This window comes from Thalassophryne amazonica, chromosome 15 (assembly GCF_902500255.1).
Source record: "Thalassophryne amazonica chromosome 15, fThaAma1.1, whole genome shotgun sequence".
Classification (NCBI taxonomy): domain Eukaryota; kingdom Metazoa; phylum Chordata; class Actinopteri; order Batrachoidiformes; family Batrachoididae; genus Thalassophryne; species Thalassophryne amazonica.
Window position 1 is genome coordinate 74,640,775 of NC_047117.1, and position 20,763 is coordinate 74,661,537.

General features: G+C 38.6%; 1 protein-coding gene across 1 annotated transcript; it reads right to left on the reverse strand.

Moving 5' to 3' along the window:
* Positions 1-312: 312 nt before the first annotated feature.
* On the reverse strand, positions 313-20,050 carry hand2 (heart and neural crest derivatives expressed 2). Its single transcript, XM_034189072.1, has 2 exons — positions 19,056-20,050; positions 313-1,584 (listed from the first exon to the last, which is right to left on the reverse strand). The coding sequence occupies exons 1-2, from the start codon at positions 19,683-19,685 to the stop codon at positions 1,462-1,464; spliced, it is 753 nt and encodes a 250-aa protein (XP_034044963.1). The 5' UTR covers positions 19,686-20,050; the 3' UTR covers positions 313-1,461.
* Positions 20,051-20,763: the final 713 nt, after the last annotated feature.

Sequence of the window (20,763 nt, forward strand, 5' to 3'; positions counted from 1 at the left end):
CACCGACAGGCGTGGAAAAACTCACGCATGCGCACGAGGGTTCAAGCATGTCTGACGTAAAAACATATGAATGAAATCCATATAGTTTTTGAAAAAAATAAAAAGGACCTATACTTTACGGACAGACCTTGTATATATAGAAATTTGCAAAAATCTAAAAACAAACAAACAAACAAAAAACACTTTTCACATTGTCATTATGGGGTGTTGGGTGTAGAATTTTGACCCAAAAAAAGAAAAAAAAAATCATCCATTTTGGAATAAGGTTGTAACATAACAAAATGTTGGAAAAGTTAATACTCTGCAGATGCACTGTTAGGACTTGTGCAGTAGGGAGAATACAGTTATGGAACATGGAATTAATGTTTTTTATAGCTTGTTGCTGCTTGCTACAGTGGCTAATGTGGTCTAGCTGCTGCTTGTGGTGGTTTTATTTGTATACAAAAAGTATTACATCATGATTTAAAAAATAAAACATGTCTGTAATCGGTTAACTCTGTGAAAACTGGAGAAGTGTTTGATGTTTCAGAAATTGCTGTTTTGTTTTTTTTTTTCAAACACAAAAATTGTTTAAATAAATGCATATTTCAGGCCAAACTATGAAGAAATATGCCTCTTTATTTGAATTATGGCAATGCAGTTTGTTTTATTCAAATTCTCCCAATGACAGATGTATTTACACCAATTCGAGGTCTGGTGTTACGTTTGACTTGTGTCAATAAATTGCTAGATGGTCACTTTAGTCACTGAGACCGCGTTTCTCAAAAGCAACATAAACATGTATCTTTTTATGGACCTCTCTGATCCCCTCTTCAGTCAGCGGTGCATTTGCTTCTCAAACAGAATGCCGTTATTGGACTTGGTTGTCTTCTGTTTTGCCATGTAGATGGGGATTTACTGTTGGTCTGGGTCACAGTATTGTAATTATTGGATGTATTATTTCATCCTCTGTTAAAACTTAGAACATTTAAATTCTAGCTAGGATTCCAATCTTTTTTAAGTGACAGAAGAAATGATACTTTGATGAGCCAAGCTTGTAGATGAGGCCGTTTTGATTTCACCGTAAACTCACGGTAAAGTCACAATATCAGATCTTACAACGCTGACTGTATCCTCACTGAAACCTTTATTAAAGCAGACAGAATGTGGCAGCTTCACACGTTTGGTCATTTAAGGGGGAATTCAAGAGATGAAGAACTAAGGTCAAACTTTGTACGGAAGAGCCGGCACCTTGTTGTGCAGGATGTAATGGAGATCTGAGGTTGGTTAAGAAGAGGCCGTTTCTTCATCTCCAAGGTGAACGGAGTGTGCGGGGCGCCTAGAGAGCGTCCGTCTTTCCCTTTGGACAAACAGCCTTGTCCCGGAGAGACAACCACGGCGTTACAGTTGCTCAGACAGCGTTTATCGTCCTGCCGTTGTCTCCTTGTAGAGTGCAATCAGCCAGCAGAAAGGCAGAACAAGCTACTGTGTGAGCTCCAGAGCCCAGACATGTTGAGGCCATCCTGTCCGTCCTTTAGTCTTCCTGTCGGCCGCTGACGATGAAGATGACGACGACGATGTTGAAGTTGTCTTGGGGATCTCCACCTGCACACATGTGACATTTACTGTCATTACTGGTAATGCTTTTGGTCATGTGACTTTGTGATGCGCCGTTTCAATAACTTATCTACAGTATGTTGACTCCTGAACATCATGACAACAGCACTGGTGCCGCACAGAAAGACGGCAAAATTTGACGGCATTCAAACTTCAAACTACATACGGTACCAACACTCATTTGAGGAGGTGATGGTTTAGTGGTTAAGCATTGGGTTTGAAACCAGACGATCCTCTGTTCAAACCCCAGCCAGACCAGACAGTCACTAAGAGCCTTTGGCAAGGTCTTTAATCCCCAATTTGGTCCCGGTGTGTGGTGAGCGCCACATGGCAGCACCCTGACATCGGAGTGTGTGTGTGTGTGTGTGTGTGTGTGTGTGTGTGTGTGTGTGTGTGTGTGTGTGTGTGTGTGTGTGTGTGAATGGGTGAGGCATCACTGTAAAACGCTTGGAGCTTCTGATTCAGATGGAAAAGCGCCATATACATGCAGTCCACTTACCATTTGACAAACAAAGCAGTGCACGTACAGAGCCTGACTTTAAATACTTTACCATTACTTTCCCATAGTGGGCATCATGCGTCATCACCATCCATCATTGTGAGCGCTGGACACTAATTGGTTGGTAGCTGCAAAATTTCTGTATTTGCATGTTGTGATAATCCTGTTTTGTTTTTTCATTCTATTTTGTTCTTATGGCCGTAGCAGATGTTCACCCCACTGAGTCTGGTCTTCTTTATGTGTCTTTATGTGTATGATATGTCCTTCAATGCGCATATTAAGCAAATATGTAGGACTGCTTTTTTGCATTTGCGCAATATCTCTAAAATTAGAAAGGTCTTGTCTCAGAGTGATGCTGAAAAGCTAATTCATGCATTTATTTCTTCTAGGCTGGACTATTGTAATTCATTATTATCAGGTTGTCCTAAAAGTTCCCTGAAAAGCCTTCAGTTAATTCAAAACGCTGCAGCTAGAGTACTGACAGGGACTAGAAGGAGAGAGCATATTTCACCCATATTGGCCTCTCTTCATTGGCTTCCTGTTAATTCCAGAATAGAATTTAAAATTCTTCTTCTTACTTAAAAGGTTTTGAACAGTCAGGTCCTATCTTATCTTAGGGACCTCTTAATACCATATCACCCCAATAGAGCGCTTCGCTCTCAGACTGCAGGCTTACTTGTAGTTCCTAGGGTTTGTAAGAGTAGAATGGGAGGCAGAGCCTTCAGCTTTCAGGCTCCTCTCCTGTGGAACCAGCTCGCAATTCGGATTAGGGAGACAGACACCCTCTCTACTTTTAAGATTAAGCTTAAAACTTTCCTTTTTACTAAAGCTTATAGTTAGGGTTGGATCAGGTGACCCTGAACCATCCCTTAGTTATGCTGCTGCTGGGGGGTTCCCATGATGCATTGAGTGTTTCTTTTTATTCACCTCTTTTTGCTCTTTATGCACCACTCTGCTTTTAATCATTAGTGATTGATCTCTGCTCTCTTCCACAGCATGTCTTTTCCTGATTCTCTCCCTCAGCCCCAACCAGTCCCAGCAGAAGACTGCCCCTCCCTGAGCCTGGTTCTGCTGGAGGTTTCTTCCTGTTAAAAGGGAGTTTTTCCTTCCCACTGTCGCCAAGTGCTTGCTCACAGAGGGTCGTTTTGACCGTTGGGGTTTGTCTGTAATTATTGTATGGCATTTGCCTTACAGTATAAAACGCCTTGGGGCAACTGTCTGTTGTGATTTAGCGCTATATAAATAAAATTGATTTGATTTGATTTGACTCTTTGGTGTCTTGAGTTCCTAACCACTGTTGCCAGGGTACTTGCTCATGTGTGGGTAGTCTCTCGACCTTGCTCATCTGTAGCACCTTGAGATGACTTGTTATGATATGGGTCTGAATAAATAAATTGAGAACTGAACAAGAGCTATAGACTGGCGTCCTGTCCGGGGTGTACCCCGCCTCATGCCCTAGGACTGCTGGGATAGGCTCCAACCCTGCCGTGATTCTTAACTGGAGTAAGCGGGTATACAAGATGGATGAATGGATGGATGAACCAGAGCTGTTTGATATTTTAGATTATATAGCTAGTATCCACTAACCATCCAGCAGGTGACAGACACGTCTGTTGAGTAGTTGCTTCTTTGACTAGTGTTGTGTATCAAAGTTCACCAGATGCAACAGATTTTATCCTCATTATATGTTGTTTTATTCTGGTGAATTACCAGTTGATAGCCTTTATTGTTTTTGAGTTATTGCCTGCACAGTCCGGCTGATATAGAGCCACTCACCCCACTCCTCTACATTTTTGCTGACCAAGCCCTATGCTCACAGGGGAGTAGTCAGCTCCATCACAATCCACAGGCTGTCTAACCAGATCCAGACCAAGTGGTTTTGGGGTTTTAGGAACACACGTACCCTCCAATAATTAAAAAGATAAAACTGTACTCTTGGACCCAATGACCAAGTATTGTGATCTACTACCAATTTATTCATATTCACTGATATTAATACATAAAATACCCCTTATATTTTCATTGAGATCAGAGCAACATATAATGTAGTTTTAATTAAAACCTCAAAATGTTTCCCATCTTGAAATATAAAAGAAAAAAGTTTCCTTGGCTCTTTCCCCTTTTATCAATTATTGTCCAGACATTTATGGAGTATATTTCAGCTCATTTCTTACTGCTCTGCCAAATTTCATGAAAATCAGTTGGTAATTTGTTGAAAAATCACTTTTAGATTCAAGTACAGTACAAGAATAAACACATCACACAAGGTCCTATACAACATTCAGCATCTCTTATGGCACCAATGTGCATACACTGTAAACAATGAGTAAGACTAAACAAAGTCAAGGAAACCCTTCGCCTTAAAATTTTCCAAGTTAAAGTGTCATGCAAATGATTTGATTTAGTTGGAAATTTCTCCCATTTATTTCACTGTTTAATTCATAAAAAATGTAATCCATCTAATATATAACCTTTTTAATGCCCTTGGAGAAGTAAGGCAACAGCAATGAACTAATAACTGTTTAATGAAGAAATGCTGGTGTTTCTGATGAAAACCATGTATTGGGGGAATGTACAACTGGCACAAAATATGCATGCAGACTGATTAAAGATGGGGGAAAACATTTTCCCTTTTTAAGTCATCTAAACTAATCTAAGAAACCACTTGAAACATTCACAGGAATGTCAACTGCATGACTGTGTACCTGGAACTGAAGTATATTTTCTGGACTAGAAGTCGCTTTTTAAAAAACTATTATTTTTTAAACTGGTCCTGTGACTAAGTGAAAAATACTGTGTTATCATCATTGACCACAAGATGGCACCATCTACATGCAGGACAAACTGCTTTTGCATACTAATCTCATAGCAATACTGTGATTCACACTGCAGAGCAGCCTGCCCTTCATACTACTTGGCATGCTATTTGCTTTTCTTTTTTCTTTGTGGAAAAGCAAGAACAGCAACAAACAGGACTAAGGTCAGGCTAAGTATAATGGTTTAAAATATATAGGAGGTTTTTAAATATGCATGGTTAACCTCTGAACAGACAAAAATGTCTGTTCAGTGGTGAAAAGAAGCAGTTTACTCGAGTTCTTTGTGCCTGTCACAATATTATTTAGCCCATTAAGTTTCTGCTCACTAACACATTGTTTGTGTTATAAATAAATAATATGCGATTTAAATTAATTTTGCTTTTGGCTGCATGAAGTGTAGCACCAGACTTCAAAAATAAATGTAACTTACACCTTGTTTCCACAAAGTGTATGTATACGTTATTTGAAGTAAAAATAACATACATTGACTTTAACACATTGTGAATATTAATTATTTTTTGCAGCAGTAAGAAACTAATTTGTTTGTTTTTGTCTCTACTGTTCTTGTCATGTCATTGACATGTCATATAAATGAGGTTTTACTAACCTCTTCATGACACATTTCTGGACAGGTGGGAGATACAGTCTGGAAAATATGGCACTGTAAAAACTAAATGCAATATAATAAGATTCCAAAATTAGATTCCAAGAACAAAAAAAAAAAAGCTTTACAAAGGCAGAACATTCACACAGGTGATAACCCTGACCAAACTTGCCCAGTTTTGGCAGGGACATGTTCATTCCAGGAACTTCCCACTAGTCCTAGGGTCCACTAGTCCTAGTATTAAGGAGAGCATGTTGAAAGTGTTTTTATATTGATGGTAGGCTTACAAAAGTGTGACAATAAAAAATAACAATAATTTTGGTGAATGACCATTACTTTTGATTTTCGATTCAACAGATTTATAGACAGCAGTACAATTAAAGGTGATTAATGCTGTATGTCAACAGAATTATGTGTTTTATTTTTGTAAATTGAATAAAACTGGATCTGATTTGCTAGCTATTTGAAAGTATTACATTTATTTGTGAACGTTAAACTGAGTTTGGGGTTGTAATGTACACCATCAAATAATATAGGACCAGTGGACCCTGCCCATTCAGTCTTGACCTCCCTGTCCAGTTCATGCCTCTAATTTTTGAGTTTTGCCTCAAAATTTTCAGGGAGTTGCTGCAGGAAATTTCTTTTGTGACCATATTGAGGAATATCGTATATAAAATTGAGGGAAAGCCATTTTCTGAATTCTTAGATGAATTTGGTGCGTTCATTTCTAACTTGGCAACTAGTGTAGATAACATTCTGATCACTGGTGACTTTAACATTCATATAAATAAGCCTTTCTGATCCCCTCTGCAAATCATTTATGGAAATTGTGGATGCATTAGGATTTCGGCAATGCATTCGGGATTCGACGCACATTAGTGGAAATACTCTGGATCTGGTTCTCGCACGTGGTATTACTGTCACGAATATTGACATCATGCCTCTTACATCAGTGGTGTCTGATCACTCACTTATTAAGTTTAAAGTTTTGCTGCCGTGTTTAGTGGAACAACAACCTTATATATCATTACAGCAATGTATCAGCTCCTCAACTAAGACTGAACTCGAAGCTAGACTGCTTGATGTCTTAGCTTCACATTTGACAAATACCCAGTCAGTAGACAGACTTGTGGATAGTTTAAACTCAGTGCTCAAAACTACACTTGACATGATTGCACCACCTGTGTTAAAACCGAGCTCCCACAAATCACAGTCACCTTGGTTCAATGATTATCTGCGTGACCTCAAGCATAAAGCAAGAGGTCTAGAACGGAAATGGCGTCGTTCAAAATTAGAAGTATTTCACCTTGCGTGGTGTGATGCTATCTTAGACTATAAGCATGCATTATTGGCTACAAAGCGGACTTACTACTCTGATTTGATCAACAAAACAAGCATAACTCTAAGTTCTTGTTCGACACGGTGGCAACACTTTTGCATGGACAACCACCTGTAGTTCGCTCTCCTTTTACAGCACAAGATTTCCTGGATTACTTTGGGAAGAAAATAGAAGATATCAGGTTAAGCATATCCCGGCATGCCTTAATCCAGCCACTATACCCTGCTATTGATGTGGGCGCCACTACTGAGGCATTACCTAGATTTACAGAATTTGACAGTATCTCACTAGGCATGCTGACAAAACTCGTAATGTCAACAAAAGAACAACCTGTTTATTTGATCCTACACCAACAAAACTGTTTAAGGACCTGTGGCCCAACTGTGCTGGAAATTATTAATCTTTCTTTAACTTCTGGATCTGTTCGTAAATGTTTCAAATCTGCAGTTTTTAAACCATTACTTAAAACCTAATCTTGACCCTAGTGTATTGAAAAACTATCGGCCGATATCAAATCTATCATTTTTCTCTAAAATTCTGGAAAAAGTGGTGTCACGGCAGCTCGTAGACTATCTTACTGAGAATAATCTCTTTGAGCCACTGCAGTCTGCTTTTAGAAAATATCGTTCCACAGAGACGGCTCTCACTAAAGTGGTGAATGATCTTCTGCTTACAGTGGATTCAGACTCCACTACAGTTCTGTTGCTGTTTGATCTCAGTGCTGCATTTGATACAGTGGATCATCATATTCTCCTTGATAGGCTGGAAAATCACTTTGGGATTACTGGGAGTGCCCTTGCATGGCTGACGTCATACTTGACCAGTCATTCTCACTGTGTTTTGTACAGTAACACTACCTCTAACCTTAGTGACATGAAATTTGGGGTTCCACAGGGGTCTGTCTTAGGCCCCCTGCTTTTCTCCCTTTATATAGCACCCCTTGGGCACATATTGCGGCGTTTTGGGATTACCTTTCACTGCTATGCAGATGATACTCAGTTATACATGCCGATAACTGCTGGTAATCTCGTTCACATAAAATCCTTAGAAGATTGCCTTGCAGCAGTGAGAAGTTGGATGTCTAGAAACTTCCTACTTTTAAACTCTGATAAGACTGAAATGATGGTTCTTGGTCCAGTGACATCGGCATCAATTTGACCAGTTAACGCTCAGCATCAGCTCATGTGTCATACATCACACTGACAAAGTGAGGAACCCTGGGGTAATTTTTGATCCTTCGTTGTCCTTTGGCCTCCACATTAGAAATATTACTAGGACTGCTTTCTTCCACCTGCGAAATATAGCGAAGATTTGTCCCATCCTGTCTATGGCTGATGCTGAGACCCTGATCCATGCATTTATCTCTTCTAGATTGGACTACTGCAATGTTCTATTTTCTGGTTTACTGCAGTCTAGTATTAGGAGTCTCCACTTGGTTCAAAATGCTGCAGCCAGACTTTTGACACGAAGCAGAAAGTTCGTCCACATTACATCCATTTTAGCATCCCTTTACTGGCTTCCTGTCCTAATGAGATCAGATTTTAAGGTTCTGCTACTAACCTATAAAATTATTCATGGACTGGCACCTCCCTACCTAGCTGACCTAATTAAACCTTACGTACCGGCCCGGGCTTTAAGTTCTCAGGGTGCAGGACTACTTTGTGTCCCTAAGGTGAATAAGAAATCTGCGGGTCACAGAGCTTTCTCTTATCGTGCCCCTGTTCTGTGGAATGATCTCCCTGCGTCAATAAAACAGTCAGATTCTATGGAGATTTTCAAGTCCAGACTTAAGACGCACTTATTTTCCCTTTCATATGACTAGCATACTGGTACAGTTTTGTTTTACGCTTTTTACTCTTTTAATTCATTTATTAGTAATTGGAGCGGGCCGTGGCCTCAACTTTACCTAAATTCTGGGTCTTTTAGTGAAGTTTAGGGCTAGGGGCCGGTGATCACCTTAGTATTTCTTCTGTTTTTCTTGTTGTTTAATGCTGGCAAATTACACTATTTTTTTGTCTTTCTGATGCCTGATTCTGTTTTTTTCTCTCTGTTTAAGGTGCAGCTCCATCCAGAGATGGGAGTTGTGTTCATGTTGGCGATCCTCCTGTCCTGTGCGCTAATAGCATTTCGTATATATTTGTCCGTGAATTGTTCTGTAATTTATGTTTGTAGCATGGCCCAAGCAGAGGGTCACCCCTTTGAGTCTGGTCTGCTTGAGGTTTCTTCCTCAGAGGGAGTTTTTCCTTACCACTGTTGCTCTGGGGGTTGGTAAGGTTAGACCTTACCTGTGTGAAACTAATTTGAATGAAGCGAAGTTCATTTGGACCAACATAATTTGAGTGCCCAACCCAGTACTTTTATAAATTTGTTGAGCAACCCCAGCAGTATACAGTGTGCTGTATATTAAATTACATGCAGAATATATACACATAATCTGACACACTAAGTACCTAAATGTGGCTTTTCGGTATATACAAATAAAATTTACATTTTTGTAAAGATTCTTTGAACTTACTCTGTCTTCTCAGAGACAGACTATATCTCTGGATGTTGACCAAATTATTAAAATTTTAACCCACAACATGACCAAAATGTTCTTTCACTGCAGATTTCTCCTAATAACTGCACATATTTCACTGAAGATTCAAAAACAGATTGATTACTTCTTGAGTGATCAGACAAGTGAATGTCTGAAGTGTATTTTATCCTCATTAACATGCAGATATGCACAACTCAATTGGACACACACACACACACACACACACACACACACACACACACACACACACACACACACACACACACACACACACACACACACACACACACACACACACACACAGTTTCTGAGGCCATCAAAGTGGAGACAATGTACTGTATCCTACAGACACAGGAAAATAAAATGTGGAGTAATATTTACTTGACAATTCTCCAATTTTTGCACACAGAAATTCTTAATAAATAATTAATTAAATTTGTATATTGCCTTTTTTTTAGTTGTTACTCTGCATTATTTCTGCAGGTCACTGACCACTGAATGACTGTCCAGTGGGTTTTTAAGCATTTGCCTGAATGTCAGTAGCAGATAATATAACCTGATACATTTCATAGTTCACCCCCTGCTTTTGTCAGAAGTTACATCATTTAACACAATTGAACCACTTCTATGAGCAAATGTCGACACAAACACAATCAGCACCATGTGTCAGATGAGATGCTGTGTTTTTTTTATTTCTGCTGGTTGTTTCATCTGTGCGTAGGATGTTTTTCCACAGCTGTGTTGTTACTGTTTCTGTTGTTCAGTTTTGAGCCCATAAAACTGAGGGTCTCCATGAAGAACTATCATTTCTAAACCTTTCACTCAGTTTGGAGGTTGAATCTTAACATCTCCACTGAAATCTTGACTTATAACTATAGGGCCCTTTTAAGATTTAAGACAAAAAGAATTTTCACTGGTGCCACTGTAATTTTATTTATTAGTGTTTACGTAGGGGATTCATAATATGACATTACCAATATGATCAAAACTCACATTGTCTAGAAAAAATTTAAAATGTTCCCCTGAAGGGAAAATTTTCAAAACAACAGACGGACTTGAACTACTTACGACAGCAACGGTTGAGGCCAATGCAGTCTATGACAGTGACATCATAGATCACGTGGGGGCTTCCCCAGACTTACACAAGGTATTATGGGAAGGACACGGTGACAGCCAATCAGACAAGAGAGGCACTGTGGCGTCACTGGCTGGTCACTCTCTGACTGCTAATGTAACATGTTGGAAAATGCTGCAAAACTGCGGCGTTTCTGTGTAAATCTAACATGTTTCTCACATATTATGTAAAAACTAGCAAGAAATAAACACTTGTAAAATGAAAAACACTGTTTTAGTGCAGCAGATAACTGAAACAACCCTGCCAATGGTGATAGAAACACCAAATTCGGCACAAATATCCCTTAGACATTACTCATTTGAAAAAAAAGAAAAAACGATTGGCCACTTGAATTTTCAATAGGCAGCCAGGTAGGGGTCAATTGAAAAATTACACAGGGGTCAAAATTAGAAGATGCTCCAGTCATATTGAAAACTATACTGCATTATTTGTCTGGTCATAAATATTCCAAAAAGGTATAGTTTGGTCTATCTATGACTAAATGTTCTGGAGTAATGGGGTAAAAACAGCAAAAATGATGACAAAGGTTAGTTTCAGTTTGTACAGGGGTCAAAGTTAAAGTTACTCCAATTTTGGTAACAAAAAAAAAGTGATCCAATTATTGGTTAAATTAAGAGGATTAATAAATGGAATAGTTTTGACTGTGTTCAGTGTTTGGTGTCCAAAGTAAAGGTCAAACAATGTCGACGTCGATTGGACGTGTGACATATGTTACCCCGTAACATAATAACTAAGCATGACACATGGTGCAAACTATTCCTTTTTAAAACCCTATTAACTCAACCAATAATTTGCATCACTTTTTACCAAAATTAGAGCACCTTTAACTTTTGACCCCTGCACAAACTGAAATTGACCTTTGTCACCATTCTTGATGTTTTTACTCCATAACATTCAGTCATAGATAGTCCAAACTATACCTTTTTGGAATCTTTGTGAGCAGACAAATAATATGGTGTAGTTTTCAACATGATTGGAGCATCTTTTAATTTTGATCCCTGTGTAATTCTTCAATTGACCCCTACCTGGCTGTCTATTGAAAAATCAAGTGGCCAATCGTTTTTTCAGAAGAGTAATGTCTAAGGAGTATTTGCTGAATTTAGTGCTTCTATCACCATTTGCAAGATTCCTCTGTAAATATTCTCCTATCTGCTGCACTATTTTTGTAATCTGATAGCACCTCTGGAGTGATTTACAAGACATCTCAAGGACATCAACGTCATCGCATCAAGGTAACTTCCAGTCTTTTCAAACACACACACACACACACACACACACACACACACACACACACACACACACACACACACACACACACACACACACACACACACACACACACACACACACACACACACTGCAGATGGTGTTAATAAAAGAGAAAATACTTGTTATGGAATTCCCTCCAGAGAAATATGTTCTCTTGGTTAAAATGAGCTGTAAGGGGTTTAAAAAAATATACCGACGTTTTATAATGCTTGGACTTCAGGAGAAACTAAATTTTGTCACTTTACTGAAATTTGGGTGGCAAGTGTTTGAATTCAAATTCAAACGGTGACACACAAGGCCGATTTATGGACAGTTGATATAAAATCAATCATTTTCTGTCACTTGTCTGGGTCACGTGGCAATGGACCCAGCACCACACTCCACACTTCCTTATTCTAGGCCCAAGGGATCCCCAAATCAGATGGGAATTATAATTCCTCCAGTGTGTTCTTGGTCTTCCACGGGGTCTCCTCCTAGTTGGACACATCTGGAAGACCTCCCTATAGGAGACGACCAGCGGACATCCTCACCAGATGCCTGAACCACTTCAGCTGGCTCCATTCAATTGGAAGAAGCAACGGCTCTGCTCCAAGTCCTTCCCAGATATTCAAGCTGCTCACCCTGTCCCTGGGCTCAGGTACCAGGAACCTCATTTATGCCACTTGTATCTGAGACCTTGTTCTTTCTGTCAGTACCACGGGCGGGTAAATCGTCTGGTCAATCGATAGTCTCACCTTGATTGATGAAATAATTTTAAAAGTTTATACAATCTAAAATAATTTGAATTTCATGTTCAGAGTAAAGTTACTTGAAAAGAAACAGATTTTGTTAGATTTTATGAAGAGATTGCAGGCTTTGGTTTAGTGTTGAAAAGCATTACAACATTAATAATAATAATAATTAATAATAATGATAATGCTGGTGTTCAGTTCACACCAAATCTAATCCAGTGCATGATGGATTAATATCAAGTAGTGAAACCTAATGACTGATTTTGTTCCTGATTTTACTGAATATATGAAATAGAATAGAAATAATACATTGTTAAGTTGTATGAGCTGCAGTTTTTGTTAAAATATCTGCTGCACAAACCCATATGGATTATTTTGATCACACATTTACAGTTCCTGCTTGACATTTTGTTTTGTTTTTCTTCATGCAAATAAAGCAAACATTTGACGATAACAGGCATTTTTCATTGGTGTCTGATAATTTGTCCGGGAAATAATACACCACAGTCATTGTAAAATAGCTTTGTGTTAAAATGGAATAATAATTAGTTGCAGCAGCAAATTTCCTGTGTGATGTTTTGTGAATGAGGAGGCTCCATTCAATCTGTTTTACATCTGAACTCATAATTTTCTTGGATTTTATTTTCCTTCCTGCTGTTTTGGTTTTTGGTCAGACAGTTATAATTCTTGCATTCCACATATAGTCCTGTTTACACACATTTGAGGACGTCCAAATTCCTCCAAGGTGCAAAGAAATGTCAAAACAACCAAATACTCCTGACTGAATAATGTTTTTAGCATTTTTAATTTGGCGCAGGTCGTCATTTTCATATGGAATGACAAAATATTTTAAGCTTTTTTTTGTTTTGTTTTAACTTGAACTGATGACGCAATCATACATTCCAACTGAATGTCAAAAGCGTTGCCATGCCGACCGTTAGGGTCATGTGACAGACCCCCCTTAAAAATGAGAAAACATTTTTAATTACATTTTTATTTGTTTATTTATTGTAGTAACGTTTCTGCATTCTATCGAAACAGACGCTCTCTGAACCTTTTGTCAAGATAAAACGATATAATCTGACTCTCACAGAATTATCATAGTGATAATAATTAATAAAAGTTATTAATCATACGTCACGAATCCAGCGGCTTTATGGGCGCAAACAATATTTCAAACCTTTGAAATGAAATGCGACTTATATCGTTTTAAAAATAAAAAACAGCGATATGATAAAAAGGCCTATATGACGCAACATGTCGAAGCACGTGTGACGCGCGCGCCTCCCGAAAAAAAAAAAAAAAAAATTACCAACTGTCTTAATAAAAAAATAAACTGAATGAATGAATAAATAAATAAAAAATAAATTACTAATGATAAAAAATAAATTACGAGAAGAGACTGCGCAACAAACTGGGTGTTATGAATCATTAAACACAACTAAAATGAATTTTGGCCCCGCGGTTATTATCAAACGAAATAATAATAATAATAATAATTATTATTATTATTATCATTATTATTATGCGGCTCTGTCATGCACTCTTTCAGAAAAGTGTGTTTGGTAAATAAAGATTTTAAAAGTATATTTAAATTCAGTGCGATTCGTCTGCGAGGGAAACGAGTGCACATCAACTTATTTATTTATTTATTGAATTTCTTTTCTTTCTGTTTGGGAAACAGCCATCCATCAATACATTGGATCGATAAAACGTTGTTGTTGTTGTTGTTGTTCACATTGGCAGCCATTCTTCCTCCGTTTCTCATTTATTGAAATTGCTATTTTATGCAGACTTGATAACAAAACACAAAGCCAAAAATAACGGTAAATGTTATAAAGTTCTTATTAATACAGATGATACATAATAGAAACTATCTGAATAAGGATGCAGCTCTTTTTTTATGTGTTATTAATTCACCGTTATAAACTAATATAATATTTTCAGGTACTTTTTTCATTTCAATAAATTGGTACAAGTGCAAGAGGGCGAAAAAAGAATCCGATTACTAATCGTTCTCTCGAATTTCATAATTAGTTCTCTCAGAATAATATTACCTTTACCCTCATATTTGAACTCATTGATATTTTTTTCGTGATTTACAGGGTGCTGTTTGTTGTGTGTTGTGTATGACGGTTTTAAGTGCATATTTGTATTTTCCATTGATGGACTTTGATGAAATGTAGACGTTTGCGGATGACGTTCGTTAAATTAAAACGGAATCTTGAATGTGCTGAAACATGTTATATTGTTGTCAGTTAATTCGAGCTTTTAAAAGAATTGCGAAAAGATCTGTCAAAAATAAATGAATTAGTGGGTATTCACATTTTAATCGCTGCACTTGTTGAGATGACGGTACATATTGAACCAATGACCCTCTGGCCGCCCGCTTTAATCTTCAGACCAAAAACCGGAGAGTGTTCGAATAATTTCATGCCGGTTTATTTTACAAGGATTTGGTTGGCGTCACGACATGCACACAGACTCCGCTCGTTTAATGAGTAAAAATCAGTCAGAAGCTGCTGTCTGCACATTCTGCGCGGTAATATTTTGTTGTTGTTGCTGTTGTGCACCAAATATCATGCAATATTAACACGCCTACAGGTCAGGGCTGGTTAAAAAACAACAACACAACAAACAAACAAATATTTTTTTTTTCCCATAAAGTAATGATTTCAGGTTTTTTCGATTTAAATCGACTTTTTTTTTATTTTATTTATGTCACTCTTCTAAATGAGCCTATACAAATAATATCATTAGTTATAATCTTTATTGACATGTTGAAACATAAAGGTGCAGTACAGCATGTACAAGTACCATTAAATAATGTTACTGATTTCATATTTCGGTGATGTTTTATGTATTGACTTATTTAAAAAAAAAATCATCATATTTGACTTTATATATAATTTGTTTAAACAACGATTTAAATCATTCAACCCGTCCCATTTTTGCGCATTCATATTAAATGCTATTACATGCTCATATATAAATTGATAAAATGTTTCTCAAAAGTCTTAGGTGTCTTATGCTATTTGAGTTTATCTAATTTTGAATCACTTTCTGAGTTAAAACTATTTCAAGATAAAACAGAACATTTCTGTTACACATGCATTTCAATTGCAGCTTCAATGAAGTGTGTGTGTGTGTGTGTGTGTGTGTGTGTGTGTGTGTGTGTATATAGTAAGATTAAAATACAAATCGTTTTTCCACAGATGAAACCTGCAAGTAATGATTATTTTCATTAGACAGTCTGTTTTCCCAATGTTAAATGATTCATGGGTTACTCTATAAAATACCAGCACTAAGTTTAAAAAATAAATAAATCTTCTCACACTTTGCCAGACCCCAAAGCAGCAATATCTTCAAAGTGATCGTTTTGTCCAGCATCCAAAGCCCAACAATAGGCCATTTACATTCATACAGCTCGGATAAAAGTGGCAAGTTTTGATATTTGAGAAAGTGAATGTGGCCAAAGTTTGTCATTTTTCTTTGATAAATGAGACCTGACATTAACTCTCTGTTTGGTGATTAATGGACAAATAATTTTATGGCTGAACTGGATCAAAACATCTTGGAATACCAACAGGTGGGACAGCTGGATGAAATATTCATATACATATATGTCTTATGTGCCAATAAGTGTTATAAATGATGTAAAACTGCTAATATTTATAAACTATGTAAAACCAACAACTTCACACTCACGTGTGTGTGTGTGTGTACATGATCATCTTTGTGTTGTCATCAGGTAGTACAACTACTAATGAATCAAGCAAACCCCCCCCCCAGTGTCAGAAGCTGATGATTGATTTGTTGAATCAAAAAAAAAAAAGTATTGGGAATACATGATCATTTTGAAATGAAATTTCTCTTGATCCGTTAATAAAATAAAATCCAGCACTAGATTTTTCCGGGGTGTTTAAAACTTGTGCACATCATTATATCGCTTAAGTCAGTCCTTGATTTATGAGATACAAACTCAAGTCTGCTATCATGTAAATACTGTTATTAAATTCAGTCGAACGTCTAAGAGCAAGAAGTTGAACTTTGTTTTATTTATTAGCATGAAAGATAATTTTTACGCAGTACTTGTGTGATACTGTTTAAACATTGTGTGATACTGTTTAAACAAAGTATTTAAGAGATTCAGAGATAGTATTTATGATTTAGGGCACTGCATTTGTATTATCACTGTGATTATTTTTGTTCAGATTTCAGGCATTACACTGTGCATTGTGGAAAATGAGCTTTCTGGTTTCAGTTATGCATCCTATAGGCAACAGGAAGCAGGAAACAATTATTCAGTTGTATTCTCTCTGAGCCTATTAGGTGACATTTTGTCTTTCTCCACATTTTCATGTTAGAGGACATGTCTAAAGGTGACCGTCTCCGAAAGTTGCAGCAATGGTTCGCCGAGATCCAAATATCAAAACAATAAACTGCCAGAATCATCGGTGTGCGATATTTAAATCGACTGGATGTACTTAATAATAAATCCAGAGCTCCTGCAGGAGCCTTGTAAAGCTGCAGTGATAATCCTGTTGGCGGTTAAGCAAAACGAAGACCAAAGTGATGTGGATCAGAGTGGACTGAAAAGAGCTAAGCCATAGAAAAGTGTTGCTGAGAATAATAGTTTCTGTTCTGGCTGAACCCGGCCCCTTCTGGCTCCGAGCTGTCTGAGGATGGCAATCAATTTTCTGGCCCCGCTGTTGAATAATGGGATACATACATACTTGTTCATGTTAATACCTTTCACTGTTTTTTCTCTTTCTTTATTTCTTTTTTAAAATGTCTCAGTTGTATTAAGGATATTTTGGTTTTGACCTTTAACCCCAAGTGTTGATTGAGCAAAGCATTCACTATGATTTTCAATAAATTTTATTTTACTGTTCCAGTTTTTAAGCGCTCCTCATCCATAGATTGTTTGAAAGCGACATTAAAAAAAAAAAAAAACAGTCTTTAAAATACACTTGGCATGTGCAATTTTTTACTTGCACAAGAAAATTCTGTTTCTTCTGTTTTCCACATTACACCAGTCTACTGGCATGTGCAAAGCTTTTAGGTACCGAGAAGTTTGCAAATTTCGTGTTTGTATGTTCATTTTCTTCCATCATCAGTATGTCAAACTGATGTATAAAATTTGTAATGCCCAACCTTTCCTATTTCAACAAAAGCCCAATTTATCAAAAAAGCTCTCAAGCTACAAAATAAGGCAAAACTGCATTATTTTTAGGTTTAATGCCTAGTACATGACAACATTGGAGACATTTTTATGATCTCACAATCATAAAATTAATCTAAAAACCTGATTACATTTTTTCGGACTTTCTTACAAATCTCAGGATATCACATAAAAGGACATTTTAAAGGCGAGATGTGGCCATACATTTCACGTTTGTAGACGTATTCACAAATATGAGCCTTTTAGTAAATTAAATGTCCCTTAAAATTTGCACAGTAGTTAATATATTTTCCATGTTATTTTGGAATTACAGAACCGTTTGCATACATGTTGCATTTGTCAGTTTTTATATTCAATACTGTCTAATCCTGACTTACTTTTATCGCTCTCTTATTACTTAATTTTCATCTCGGATGAATAAAGTTGTATGATATTGCATACACCTTATTATAAATTAATATTGGCTGTTTTATTCTTAAATGCATGTATTTACTTCATAACCAGAGCTACAATGTAATAAGAAGCTTATGATTGATGTAGCATAAATTACACCTTCTAAAACTGTACCATTATTAGGTTATGTTATAAACTGTTTATGATGCAAAAGCATTACATTTACACCAGTCAGACACACACTTACATATAGTAACATAATTTATGGGCCTGAATACACTCTGTTATCCTGCACACTAACGTCCAGTCCAAGTCAAAACAAACTCGGGGTTTTTTCCAACAATGAGGCGGGAACTACATTTGCACATTACAAATGGAATGATAATAATGGCAACAAACATTTTATGAAGCTATGAACCGTCTTGTTGTAACATACTATTTGGAAAACACAAAAGAGAATTGCATACTCTATTTTGGAATGATAATTTGTTCAGGGTCATACAACTCTTAACTGCAGTAGAGCAAAAGAGTTCAAGTAACTCCACTTTTAACGACTAAAAAAATAGTATGTTTGCAGCTACAAAAAGTTGAAAGAATGCTGTAATTTGTTTGTGCCTTCACACCACAGCAAACTACAGTTAAATTTATACAAAAAGCAAGAGGAAAGTTATTTATGATTTACACTTTTGACCTGACAGTCGCCTTTAATAAGAAAATCAACAACAAATATATTCAAATAGAGTAGACCTGCATATTTTAAGGAAACGATGTGATTATTTTAATCAATAAAAGTTTTGGATTTCAGACCTCGCTCCTTGTGAATCGAGGTAACGTGTCAGATTAATAAAATATTAATGCAATTATCGTGCAGGTCCGTGAACGCAGTATAATGAATTAGTTCTTTTTGGGAGGAATTTTAGGTTTTTTAGGTTTTAGCCCGTGTTTTTACCGTTTCTCTCTTCCTCCGCTCCTCCCGAGCCTCCGTCTTCTTCAGCTCGGCCTGGAAGGCCTGCGTGTCTCCGTGCTCTCCGTCCTTGTCCAGGATGTCCATCAGGTAGGAGATGTAGCTGGTGGCCAGCCGCAGAGTTTTGATTTTGGACAGTTTGGTGTCGGCCGGGACGTTTGGGATGCACTCCCGCAGCTCCGCGAAGGCCGAGTTGATGCTCTGGGTCCTCCGCCGCTCCTTCCGGTTGGCCGTCGGTCTCCTCTTGACGGTGCGGGGGTGCGCGTGGTGGTGGTGATGGTGGTGCATGCCGACGGGCGCGCCGTTCACGGCCGCCGGCACCAGGCCGCCGGGCGCATAGTGGTGGTGATGGTGGTGATGGTGCGGGTCGAGGCCGCCGCTGGAGCCGCCGCTGCTGTTGCCGTGGTACTCCGGGCTGTAGCCGGGCGCCAGGCTGTACTCTGTGGGAGACATGTCCGCGTGGCTGATGAGCCAGCTGGTGAAGTACGGCGGCGCTCCGGCGTCCTCGTGACACCGACCCGCCGCCGCCGCAGCCGCCGCCGCGTGCAGCGAGTAGTGATGACTCTCGTGGTGGTGCATGACCGGGTGGTGAGGAAAACCCGAGACCAGACTCATAGTGGCACACTCGCGCGCGCGCACACACACGCAAACACTCACACACAAACGCAAGATGTTGCAGCAGCACGCGTTCACATTCAGCGTCTAACAGTTTCTGTGCATGGTTGCGGGGAAAAAAGGCAGGCGTGACATCCGGTCCGGTCGGTAATCCGTGCAGGATGGACCCGGTTCGAGTCCGTGGCCCTGCAGGCCGCTTCAGCTCCTCTTCCTCTGCATCGCTCCTCTTCCTCCCGTTATAAAGTATCAGCGTTCATTCTTCATCCTCCTCTTCTTCGTCCGTTAAAAACCCGCCGGGACTTGTCCTCCTGTGCGTCCCTCGCACTTCATCCTCACCCCTTATTTCGAGCTCAGCCGCCGGTCTCAGAGCCGTTTGGCAAGGCAGGGGCAGAGTGCGCACACAATGGCTCAACACCACGAGTGGGTCCTGCGCTGTGGTCGAGTCAGGATGTGTGTGTGCACGAGAGAGAGAGCGAGAAAGAGAGAGAGAGAGAGAGAGCGAGAGAGAGATTTGGAGATGTAGAGGGGCACTACGTCATCTTTCGGAGCGGGGAGGGGCTGATGACCTCATAGAGGACGTCAGCCAATGAGTGCGCACCTCCTCTCCTTGGCTCCGTCTGCGGGTTCTGTTTACTTCTCTTTAATGTCAGCGGGCCTCCTAAGTAGGTCCGAGTGGCTCTCCAGGCGCGCACAAACATACAAGCGCGTGCACACAGCAACAGTTGCAAGGTCAAGTGTCAAATAAGAAAATAAGGGGATGATGCGCATAAATGCGAAAGTTTGTGTTGGCAAATTAAAACGTGCACAGACTTTAGAATTAAAACATTCAGGCTATCGCAGACTTTCATCTAAAAAACGCAAAAGTAGCTAAATGTTTGCAACATTTTGTAAATAAAATTTAACATATTGTGACATGTTCGTGACATTAAAAAAAACACAAACCCAAAAACATAATGTGGCGAACACACAGCGCCTTAAAATGTCCTTTCTCATGACGGGTCTAAAGCCAACAAGCTGTAAAAGTGATATTTATTTGCAATTTGTGTGTGTCTGTGTGTGTGTGTGTGTGTGTCTGTGT

Excerpts from the sequence above, each read along its gene's own strand:
- hand2 (XM_034189072.1), bottom strand. The coding sequence starts at position 19,685 with ATGAGTCTGGTCTCGGGTTTTCCTCACCACCCGGTCATGCACCACCAC. Across the intron at positions 1,585-19,055 it reads AGCGGAGGAAGAGAGAAACG|GTGGAGATCCCCAAGACAAC; the intron begins GTAAAAACACGG and ends ACATGTGTGCAG.